Source organism: Rhipicephalus microplus, chromosome 1 (genome assembly GCF_043290135.1).
Source record: "Rhipicephalus microplus isolate Deutch F79 chromosome 1, USDA_Rmic, whole genome shotgun sequence".
Taxonomy (NCBI): Eukaryota; Metazoa; Arthropoda; class Arachnida; order Ixodida; family Ixodidae; genus Rhipicephalus; species Rhipicephalus microplus.
Window position 1 is genome coordinate 286,189,295 of NC_134700.1, and position 12,330 is coordinate 286,201,624.

Below are 12,330 nucleotides of genomic sequence, written 5' to 3' on the forward strand. Positions count from 1 at the left end.
CATCATCATCATCATCATCATCCTGACTACGCCCACTTCAAGGCAAAGGCCTCTCCCCACGATCCGCCAATCAACCCGGTCACTCTGTCGCCACGTTACACCTACGAACTTTTTTTTTTTTTTTAATCGCGTCGGCCCACCCAACTCTCCGTCTCTCCCTCGTTTTTTTTACCTTCTCTGGAAATCCAGTCAGTAATGATCACCGGTTATCCTGCCTACGTGCTACGTGCCCGGCCCATGCGCATTTTTTTTTTTCTCCTTGATTTTAACTATGATATCCTTAATTCCGGTTTGTTCCCTGACCCACCCTGCTCTCTTCTTGTCTCTTTTAAAGTCGCACCTTAAGGTTCATCGCGGAGGCAGGAATTCTTTTCAGCAGTGTGTGTGTGTGTGTGTGTGTGTGTGTGTGTGTGTGTGTGTGTGTGTGTGTGTGTGTGTGTGTGTGTGTGTGCGTGTGTGTGTGTGTGTGTGTGTGTGTGTGTGTGTGTTTTGCTTTAGTTGGCAGGCGACGTAGATACTGCACAGAGTGGTGCCGGCGGGGAGCGACGCGAGAGGCTGCAGCGGGTGCGGCAGAACGATCGTTGCGCTGCCGACACCCCCGCAGTTCCTGCGGACTCACTGCGCCTGTGCACTTGCGATACTGCTGGCGCGAAAATAGTCGTGCGCGCGTGGGCGGGCGGAACGATATTTCTTTTTATTTTCCTCTCCTTGTGGTCCTTCAAGATTGAAGTAGTGTGCGGGTCGACGACCTTTTTTTTTCCTTTTCTTTTTCCCTTATGTAATGATTCGCGTTGACGCTGGAAGCTCTGGCAGTTTGATGTGGTCAGGAAGCCGCGAATGTCTGTGATTCTGAGATATCTGGTAACTGGTACGCACCCCTTTGTGTACGAAGAACAGAAAAACACATGTAAGTTGAGAATACGGGGCAGATTAGCTTGCGGCGGTCCTTCTTCCTTTCACAATCCATTAACGTGTTCTTTCCGGCGTTTATTAGGTTGCCCAAGAGTATGGTTGCCCAAGAGTACGCCACGCGCGCTGCAAGGGCGTGGGCCGCGAAATTCGGTGTGCGGAGCACGCTACACGAGCGCGCGCCTCTTGTGACGTCAATCAAGAGCTCGTTGCACTATTTTCGGCACCCTCCTTCTCCTTTCTGAATCTCCACGGGAACTCTGTTGTCTCTTGTGCAGCACTCGCGTCTAATTTGCGCGTTCTCCTTTATTTTTTCCTTCACGCTCGGCGAGAGACCGAGTATAATGGCGACGAGGAGGAGGACTTACTCCGACCTCCTCCTCCTCTTCGCGTTCATTCATGAAGTTCTGCCGGCGCGCCTCTGGGCTGCCGTGTCAGCGACAGCCGGCCTGCTGCTTCGCCTATCTCTCTGTCTCCTCTCGCTGCGGGAGATAAATACAAGCACTCCCGTACACAGCGAGGCACACGCTTTGAGCCGAGGGAAAGGGAAGGTTGTTGCGGCAGGAGCAGGGACTGCGTGGATGACGCGCGCATGCGCAGTTGATTTTTCTCTCACTCTTCTCTCCGCACTTGTGTGCTGCCGCCTCCTGCTGTGCATCTACTCCCACGGCTTTTCGGGGACGTCACGTCCGGTCGTCCTTCTTGCTCTCTCCTCTGCATCTCCCGGTTCATTCATCCGCGGCCGATCTCTCTCGTTTTCCTCCTCCTCTGTCAGCGTCCCGCTGCTCTTGCTTCTCTTTCTGTCGTTCAAAGCGAGAGAGAGAGAGACAGCTTGCATGCTCGTGTAGCACGAAGGAGGAGTGAAAGGGACCGTGCGGAAATAAAAGAAGCAACAGAAAGCTGAGCTGTGTGCGTGTGTTTATTTGCTGTTGGCTCCGCAGCTCGGAGAGAGCCTGGCCCGCTGGCTGACTGGTTCGGGGTTGTTCGTCGTGCTCTTTCCTCCTCTCTCTTCTCTCCATCCCAAGAGTTTGCTCGCTGCTGCTAGCTGCGGCGCAGTTGGTTTTTCGGCGCCTACGCAGCCGGCTGTTGCTCTACCGAGGAGGAGTACGAGGCGGAGAGAAGCGTTGCTCTGCACCAAAAGAGAGAGGAGAAGCTGCTGCTTTGTCGAGCCTGTTTGCGTTTTCCTTCTATTTTCCTCCTCGTGCGCGTTTCCTTCCTCCTTTCTAGTATCTTTTTTCTGCGTTGCGTGAACGCACGTTTTGGTGTAGTAGTGGCGCCGACGACGACGACGGATAGTAGTAGCGTCGGGTCGCGCTCGTCGTAAATCCGCGCTCGAAACAAACTTCGTGTGTACGATGATGATGTGTGTGTGCGCGCTTCGCTTCGTGACGTAGGACAGTGAGAGATTCGCTACAGTGTGTGTTTCTGTGAGTGTTCAAAAGCCGGCTTCGTCCTTTCTGCGGACCGAGAAGTGTTTCTCAACTTGGACCGGGTCTTCTTCGCCTGTGCCTACACAGCAGCTCTTCGAACGTGTGTGAAGTACAGAAAGCGGAGTAGGCCTTGTTCCGGAGTCCTGTCTCCAGAAGACGTCGTGGCTGGTAGTGGCAGCGGTTGTACATCGTGCCGGATGACCTCCGGCCGACGCCGCAGTGGCGCTGCAAGGAGGCAACAGCAGCGGGGCCCTGCGGCGTACTCCGAAGAGAAGCAGCGTCCGCTGCCCGTCGTTCCTCGCCGCTGCTGTCATGGCTCCTTCTTGTCGGGAACGAGCTCCGTCTGCGAGGCGCTCCGCAGCCGCCGATCGTCGGGTCGCCGGCGCAGCGTCAGCCTAAATCTCTAGGACTAACGGTCCCCGGCGGCGGCTTGTCTCTCCTTTTCCGGGGAGGTCTTCCGTCGTGGTTCACTCGTCGCCTTCTCGTGGTCGGATGATCATCGACCGCGGGTTCACGTGATCCGTAACGCGGCGGACTCCCGAGGTGTTTCGGAAAATTCACGCCGACGTGTGCGCTCTCCGGTCTATGTTTGTGTGGCACCGGTGGTCTGACGGTCGTCGTCTTCAACCATGCTACGCTGCTTCACGCTGCCGGCTTACCGCACTCTCAAGGAAGAGGATGCAGACGTGCAGGGTCAGTCATTTTGCTCTCGTCCACGCTTACATTGCGAATGTTTTTTGTGTTAAGGGTTTGTCTGATGGTGGCAAAACGTCTCTGCTCGATCATGGCCGAGAGGCAGTAGACGTGGGTGTTCCGCGCTCCATGGACCGGCTACGTGTGTCGTTCTTTTTTTTTTCTAGCATTCTAGCAATGTCATTTGTTCTCTCCTTTTGTCTTTGTGCCGTAAAATCTCTCAACAATCCGTAACGCACATATTGCATTGCTACTTGCCAAAGACATTGCGGGCTTGCCCCTGGTTGTCGCGCAAGAACCGCGCCCGCCGACGCGAGTAGGCCACACGGAGCGCCACGGAAGTTTCGCTGTGACTCGGTATAGCTCGTCTCACATATGGGAGGAATACAAGACGACGCGGGTCACGGTGGCGAGGAATTACTCTGCCACCACGATAGCGGGACCACGATGATGGCAAGCGTCTTTTCGGCAGCGCGAGCCGCCATTGCGGCGGGTGGACGGCGTTTTCTTCTTTCTCGCGTCGGCCGCCGCGCGAGAAGCGTAGGCCTTTTCGGGCCGGCTGGGAAGCCCCCCACCACCACCTCCTTTCCTTGCGTAGGCACACACCACGCGGTTGTTGGGCGCAGCGCGGCCCGTGTCCTCAATAGTCCCTCCTCGCTCAGCGTGTGCCTTGCCCGGCCATTCTGTAGTATACACGCTGGCGCGGACCTGCCCGGCCTATTCATTCCGTAAAAATCTCAAGAAAGGAGGGGAAAGGGAATACCGGCGTGTCGTGGTGGCCGTCTTTTCAACGTCGACCAACGTTGTTGTTCTAGCCGTCCCGTAGTAGCAATACCTTGCGATGCTGCTGGTTGGACTACGCCTCGTAATTACGAGAGACCCGACCCCCACAGCTTGCCTAATAAAGCCACGAGAAAAAACAGGCTCGAGTCTGAATGGAGCTTCAACGACCGCCTCATTCTCACTGGTGGTTGTGGTGGTAGTAGTGGTTAGAAGATGAGAAAAGGCACCTAATTTCTGCAACCCGGTCGGGAGCACGGCGCAGTGCCTGCATTCTCACTGTGGCTGTGGCTCGGCGCCTCCGTGAGCGTGGTAGTGGTTGACTGAAGGCGTGTCATGTTGGTGCACTGAATGGCCGCCGATCCGAGAAGGAAAAAGCGCGGAGCCTCGGCTTCATTTTTATCGTTATTTCGAGTTTTTTTTACAAGCTTCGTGGCGAACGAGGGCACCACGCGAAGAGGAAATAAAAAACAGAAATGGGTGCGCTGACACGAGACCACCCCCTTCTCTGCCACGGTGGGCGAGCCTGATGAACAAACTTGTACAGTCGCCCCCCTCCGTCTCGTCTCTACATTCTTCAAAAAGAGAGGGCAATACGTGCTCTGACTGCAGTTTTTTTCACGAGCTTTAGTCAGATGAACATCTTTAGCATTGTCGCGCCGTGGGGGAAAAAACGCGTAGACATGCACTATTGAGTGTTGTAGAAGTAGACCTGCCTACAGTGCCAAAATGTTATCCCAGCACGGCTGCTAACACGCTGCTCTGGATTTGAGGACACACAGTCGGAATCGTTTAATGGCTGAGCACCTATATCGGGACAACTTTGTAACCGCACCTATCGGGTTAATCAATTTCACGCTGTACGGCACTGTTTCGAAGAAATTGGAACGAACAGTTGTGACCCGAAGCAGGGAGCAGGAGCGCACGAGTCAGGTCTTCCCATAGCGTTGCAAACCGTTTTGTAATAGTAATAATACATTACCTGACTGTAGCCATCGGTATGAGCAACCATGCTTCGTAAACACAATTGACCGTGTCACCGGTATTCATCGTAACAGCGCCTCCCAGTCGCGGTGGTGTGTAGCTCAGTGCCTTTTTCAGCCACACTCGGGCAGCAAAATATGCGAAACTTATTTGTCGATTTTTTTTTTTTTAGTAGATGCGCGACGGAACGTGCACCTTTCTCCAACCGAAACTGCCTTCTGCGTAATCAGCGTTTCAAGGAGAGCGCTGGTCGCAGGAATTTGCTGTAAGGCCGCGACAAACGTGGTTCTTCTCTATGGTGTAACTGGGCCACCGCCGAGACCGTTTCGCGCCGAAAATACGTTCTTGTGTGGTCGGCGCACTTCTTTTATTGCGTTCTTTTCTCTCGCTATCGACGACGTCGCGGTCCGGCGTATGCATTTTTTCCTCGTAGTCCTCCCGTACGCTAGCTAGCGCAATAGCCGTGAATGGGTCGCCGCGGGTCGCTTGCTTCATTGATTGCGGTTGCCACCAATGGCGAGCCGCCTTTTCCGTGACGTCACGCGCCGACCGTGCCGCGCGTAGTAGTAGTAGTAGTGCCATTGTGTTCGAAGCGTGTACGAGGGGGAGCGCGCTGCAGCTAGAGTCCTTTTGTTCGCCTCGCGAGTCCCAGAAACAGCAGCATGGGAGGTGGAGGTAAGCGACGATGAATCAACGAGAAAAAAAAAAGAGGATTGAGTAGGGAGGGAGGGGTTTGGTTTCGCCACGGTTTGCGAACGAAGAAGGGCGATTGTGCAGTGCAGCGAAACTGATCAAACTTGCAGTCAACGTGTCTCCTTAATAAAACGACGGGAGACATTAAAATAAACAAAAAAAAAGCGAGTGAGGTCGCATGACGTGTCACTGGGGGCGAGCAGGCGTCCGTGCGATACGAGCCGAGGTTGCCGCACTGTTCGCCCTTGAGAAGGCCGAACGCGCTGTACAGAGCATGCAGCAGCCTGTGGCGTCGGCGTTCGCTCGACTGCGCCAAGCGCGCCTCGCTTCTATAGCGGTGAATGATCGCTATACATGGTCTGGCTCTGGTCTGTGTGACTCCCTAGAATGGCCTGGCGGATCTTCGTTCACGGTATCGGGGTGTTTTTAGGGAACGCCAGGCACAATGGACCCTTGCGAGTCGACAATTGCGCGTAACTGTGTAAAATCTGCCCGCATGATGAGGGCTGGGCAGTAAAGCTGGCTGACCTTGTATCTTTGCCGCAACGGGGTGCCTGCTTTTTCAGTCCGCCGAATGTTAAATAATACGTTTCACTTGTACGTGTCGATATTCGCTGTATTACATGTTGATCATTCTCGCTGGTGTAGATAGAAGACTGCGCTAATGTTCCTAGATCTTTCCTTCTTATTTCTCTGGGGACTTTAAATTTAGGAACTTTAAACAACACAGAACGGGTGCAAGTCGACTTACATTTGGGTTTTTTTTTGGTACAGCATCTTGGATCATTAGGTAGAGTAACGCCGATATTGTCGAGGTCGCGCCTTCACGTGTTTTTAAAGCTGACTTTTAGAGAAGAGAAATCGCTCATGAAGACCGTGGACTAACGGAGCAAAAAAGCATTGTCTGTTTAGGGCATAGATGCTATACGCCGTTCTGATACCTCTATATCCAGATTTACGCTTGGAGAAACTGAATAACATTGAAGGTGGCGTTCCTGAGTATAGCAGTGGGGGAGCTCGTTTTGGTAGCTCAGTGTGAGCTAATTGCTGATTGACCAGTGTGGTAATAAAGTTACAACTGAAATAGTATCTCATTGTTTTTTGTATTCTTGTACAAATGAACCTTCTGTGGTCATATATAAAAGTGCGCTAGATACATTTGTTGTTCTTTATGAATACATCACTCTGCCGAGCCAATTACGGAAAGCTTGAAACCGGGGTACATGGAAAACTACCGCAGCTTACCGAGTAGTTATTATTTATTTATTTATTTATTCATTCGAGTACCTACAGCGCCCAGTTTGGGCATTACAGTAGGGGGGAGGAGACATAAAACTTGAAATTGATACAGGGTATGAATACCGATAATAAAACAAGTAAGCATGCTCAGCTTATACAGTGTGTACACATTCTCGGGAACACGAGGCAATCAAGGAAAAGTAAAACACAAACAGAAATGCAGACAGAAATTGGCATCTTTCATTTTAACAAAAATTGTGACAGAGCATTTTGAAATGAGGGTGGCGGGGTGGATACAATATATTCTGGTAGGTTGTTCCATTCGTGTGTGGTTTTCGGGAAGAAGGAGTTTTTGTAAGTATTTATGCGACATCGGTATTCGCGAACTTTGCGAGTTATTCTCTTTTGTCCATTTTAATGTCGACTAAGGAACAACCAGTGGGCAGTCTTTTTTGGTTCTTGTACCTCTCTATTTTCTTTCCTCCCCTGTACTATCCGGTGCCACCATTGAGCTGCCATTATTTTCGTACCAACGTGTAGTGGTGCAGTGTTATTGTGCAGTCAGTGGGGCGACGCTTCTCCTCTGACGTGGCAGTCGCACCATGCGTCGCGTAACTTTTCCCGCTGTGACGCAGTCGTCTTCGAGGTCGTCGCAGCCCGAGGCGCGAAAGCACTTCGTCGTAATTAGGGGGGTATGCATAATGCGTGCCGCTCTGAAAGACATGCATCAGCGCCTAAAGAAGGCGTCCGTGTATACTGCCTTTGAACCACCTCTCCACGGACCTCGCTCTGGTGCACGAGCCAACCTCCACTCGTGGACTTAAAAAGTCTCCGGAAATTCGTATTTCTGTCGGTTTGAGCATGCGCCACATACAAAAAGCGTCGCATTTCCGCGACAGACAAAGGTCGGGCATATATCGCTGCAGACTCTTGTCGTATCGATTTTTAGACATCCAGAGTAAAATGCTGGGCGAGTTTCCGTGGGCGTTAATCGTGGTCGAACCGCGTGGCATGATGGGACGCAACGAAATGAGACGAAAGCCTGCGCTTGTTTGTCTTATTTCTTCTGGCGTGTCCCGTCCTATACCGTGAATATTTTGACAAATGCAAAACCATCCCGGCGCCTTCCGCGATGTATAGTGGATCTCGTGTTATCCAACAACTGTCGAATCACCTACCTGGAACCATTCACAGATCCAGGAGCGATTGATGGATGTCTTCGCCACTGTACCCAACATGACACCCGTGAAGACCTTCTCCGTAGTAATAGTGTCGTTAGCAGGCCCACTGGGACGCAGATGAATGTTGTTGATCGCTAGCGTCTGTGAAATTATCACCGTCATCAATCACTATCTCAGTCAAGACCCTCTCCTCGGATTTAAAAGAAATGCTTGTATTCGCGCCTTCTCGAAACAGTGGGAATGCCATTACGGTGGTGATATAGCTAAACTGACAGTGGAAACAGTCCATGATTTCCATGTGTCGAGTGCGCAGTTTTGCTAGATCCAAATACGACGATAGTTATAGCGCGAGAACAAAACGACGACACAGAGACAAGATGGACACGAGCTTCCAACTGAGTTTATTGCGCTCTACTATCTCAGTCAAGACCCTCTCCTCGGATATAAAAGAAATGCTTGTATTCGCGCCTTCTCAAAACAGTGGGATTGCCATTACGGTGGTGATATAGCAAACTGACAGTGAAACAGTCCATGGTTTCCATGTGTCGAGTGCGTAGTTTTGCTAGCTCCAAATACGACGATAGTTATAGCGCGAGAACAAAACCACGACACAGAGACAAGATGGACACGAGCTTCCAACTGAACTTATTGCGCTCTGCGCAATAAACTCAGTTGGAAGTTAGCGCTCGTGTCCTTCTTGTCTCTGTGTCGTCGTTTTCTTTTCGCGCTATACCAACTCATGCCATACCAACTAGCCCAAGCTGCCAAACTCCAAATACGACCACCTTCGCCGACTGTGAAGCTTCTTCGTTCGTCACGGAGATGTCAACAACTGCCCTCTCTCGGCACACTCGACGACGCACCGGTTGACGCCGTCTGGAAAAGCTCGGATCTGTCGTTTTCTCTCTCTCTCTCTCTCTCTTTCGAGACAGCATCACTGTCTGTTGCGGTTTTGCGGTTTCTCTCTCTCTCTCTCTCTCTCTCCGCATTTTGAGACAGCATAACCGTCTGCTGTGGTTTCGCGTGCGTTTCTCGCGATAGAACGTTCCTTCCTCCGTGCGATAGTATTCGCCCGATTACTCCGCACGGTGCACCGTCCTTATCGGTGGTGGGGCTCACTTCCTGCATCTTTTAGATGCGGAGCATCTTATACTCGCGCCTTGTAGTGCGCCGTCCGCGCCGTCCGCACCGCTTCTCGAACATTCGACAGCTGACGCGCGCGCATGCGCCGTCGCCCACTCTTCCACCATTTGTGCATCCCTTCCTCCTCTACACACCGCGCGCGCTTCACTCCTCCACCATCTGTGCACCCTTCCTCCTCTACACACCGCGTTCGACATCTACAATTCTCCTGATTCTCCAGTGGACGCGCATGTGGCGTCGCGCTTCGAGAACATTCAACAGCTGACAGTGCATGCGCCGTCGCGCTGTATATATACTCAAGGTCGGCGCTCGCTCGCTCAGTTGCCGCTCGTCGGTTGGTTTGTACGGCGCGTCGACGTCCAAGGTCGCGGTGAAATGAATTCCAACGAATCCACAAACACAATGATCGACGTCCCTTCGACCAGCGCCGCCCTTTCGCATACGTGTGTACGTGTTCACTCATTTAACACTCCCTCCTACAACCACGTTAACCAATTTAGCCATCGACCCAAGTAAGTCGCACTTTAACACCCCATTTCACAACGACGTTAACCAATTTAGCCATCGACCCAAGTAAGTCGCACTTTAACACCCCGTTAACCAATTATATGGTCCGCATCCTCCTCAGTGTTCCCCCGAGGGAAGCTGCGGGCAATTTTTTTTCTCGACTTTCCTCCTCTCATCTGATGATAGGTGTGGACGACGATACGTGCAGCCTCGTTTTACTCGGTTATACAGAAAAAAAAAGTTCGAGAATGGGGATGGTCGCCCGTTGGGAAATGAAGAACTCTCCAAGTAGTGCTGCTTGCTTGTTCAGCTTTAGCCACGTTAACACATCGCCATGACCAATGTCGAGTAATGGTAAACAAGTTCGATTGTTTCCTGTTCCACAACTTCGATTCGCAGCTATAGTTTGTACTTCTAAAAGGGTCGGAACGGCAAGCAATTAAAACGAAGAAAAACTTCACAGTCTGTGAAAGTCTTTGTTCATTAAGAAGCACAACTAGGCTACCTACCGGTAGCCTACTGGGTTCAGCCAAAGACAGTTCCGTCCCCCGCTGGTTTTCGCTTTCTCTCTCTCCTGCACTCTCTACTTGCTGTGTTGCCGCTATGATAGCGTCGAGACCTCTGCAGTGTTCTTAAGTTCACATATAGGTGCACACACGCAGCCCCAAACTTACCATTGTCGACCGTATATAAACTGTTCCTCTATGCTCCGCGCTATGTGGAACGCCTCGCAACCAACCTCACGCTTAAGGCCTGTAAGACAGCAACGACTGAATCAGCTTCTTGGAACTTCCGCCAGAGTGATTGATCATGAAAAAAGTATATATATAATCGAAGAACTCGGTGACTGTAGTCCGCTGCTCACTCGAAATTCGACGTGGACTGTCGAATCGAGAAACGTTTAAAACGACTAACCGGGATTCACGCTTAAAATACCAGCGCGAAAACGGCGACCTATACTGTTGCAACTTTCACCCCACAAAAAAGCGTTAGTCGGCAATTCGCTACTACGACTTGTGGTGCCGTGTAGCAGTTGTAACTCCTGTTTCTCACCTCACCAGTGGATCACGAAGCCTTGGCATTCAGCCTTAGTGTGTGTTTTTTTCCCCTACCGCTTACGGACGCCTTCCGACATGCCCGTTTCCTCGAAGCTGCGCTTGTGCTTTGTTTTAAACGCGTCCCGGAAGTTTTAGTGGTGGCCGAGTGGTGGCCCCACGTGCCGTTCCGACGATTCATCGCCGTTTTCTCTTCGCGTGCCACCACCAGCACCACCAAGTGAGCGTGCAGCTGGATTTCGCTATCCTTTCTTATCTTCCTCTTACACTTTCTGGGTAGTTTCCGTTTCACAACTGACGTCAGCCGAAAAAAGTACGAAAGAAAGGCGGCGGCGCGGTCGAGAAAGCGTAATGCCACCTTGCGCGGGGAAAAAGAGTCTTCGTTGACGCGAGCAAGGGGAGGAGAGAACTGTGGGCTTTTTTTTCAAAAGAGCCGAGGGGGAGGATGGTGGTGATTCTCCTCCAAGGCTGACTTCCGAGGAATGCGCGCAACGGGGCTCGCATGCACGCGCGCCTGGTTCATTCACGCTGCCGTCACGGCTGATGCTGCTGCTGCTGCTGATTCACAGACACCCGTCGCATCCTCTGGGAGGGTACGACGCATTGAATTCGATCTTCCCCTTGCCGTTCCCAACAAACAGTTTCCTCATTACGACAGCGAAGTAATCGGAGGGTTTTCCCTAACTGAACCCATGGTGCGCGGCTAGCCACACTAATAAGCTGAACTCTCCAGCCACACTCATAGTTCAAAGTTTCAAATTAGATGAAACTTGAAAACTGTAAACTGACCCGACGTTTCGGGTCAGTTTTACAGCTGGTAAGTTAGAGCGGTGTGTATCCTCCTCATTTCGAAGTAGTGTTGTACGCATGCGCACGCAAATACGTACTTGCTGGCTTATGACCCTGTGGTTAAGGATGGGTTCGAAATCGGAACTGACACATTTCCTCTGTGGTTTCTCCACCACTGATAGTCAACTATACTAACTACCGCGTTTTGCCGTTTCTATACCACGCATGATACAGACATGCGACCAGACTCTCCCATGATACGCCCCGCCGCGGTGGTCTAGTGGCTAATGTATTTGGCTGCTGACCCGCAGGTCGCGGGTTCGAATGCCGGCTGCGGCGGCTGCATTTCCGATGGAGGCGGAAATGTTGTAGGCCCGTGTGCTCAGATTTGGGTGCACGTTAAAGAACCCCAGGTGGTCAAAATTTCCGGAGCCCTCCACAACGGCGTCTCTCATAATCATATGGTGGTTTTGGGACGTTAAACCGCCCATATCAATCAATCAATCTCCCATGATACAGACAGTACAGACGTATCGTCCATGGTGCTGCGCGTTTAGATTCGATCTGCGGGCGGTGATCGATCGCTGCGAAACGCTTTTTTTCTTGGAAACATTTTCGTGCATTTGAAGAAGTTGTGCGCACATTCCAGTTTTCATTCACCATTTTCTCACGCTTGTCACTTACGAAGCCGCCTACCGATCTGGCCGACTCCCTGTGTTGAGGAAAATTCCCCATCATTGTCTGGTCTACGTTTAACCAGAGCCCTTCAATACTTGAAGGACTCCGATTTAAGCTTTATTTTGGCATTGCCCTGCCGTGGTGGTCTATTGGCTAAGGTACTCGGCTGCTGACCCGCAGGTCATGGAATCGAATCCCGGCTGCGGCGGCTGCATTTACGATAGAGGCGGAAATGCTGTAGGCCCGTGC

General features: G+C 51.7%; 1 protein-coding gene across 1 annotated transcript in view; it reads left to right on the forward strand.

Annotated features, from left to right (window-relative positions):
* The first annotated feature begins 2,621 nt into the window (after window positions 1–2,621).
* Shc (SHC-adaptor protein) overlaps window positions 2,622–12,330 on the forward strand; it is a 38,692-nt gene continuing 28,983 nt past the window's right edge. Inside the window, exon 1 of the mRNA XM_075865069.1 lies at window positions 2,622–3,032. Within this exon, the coding sequence (XP_075721184.1) occupies window positions 2,969–3,032 (64 nt within the window). The 5' untranslated portion in view covers window positions 2,622–2,968. The remainder of the gene's footprint in view (window positions 3,033–12,330) is intronic.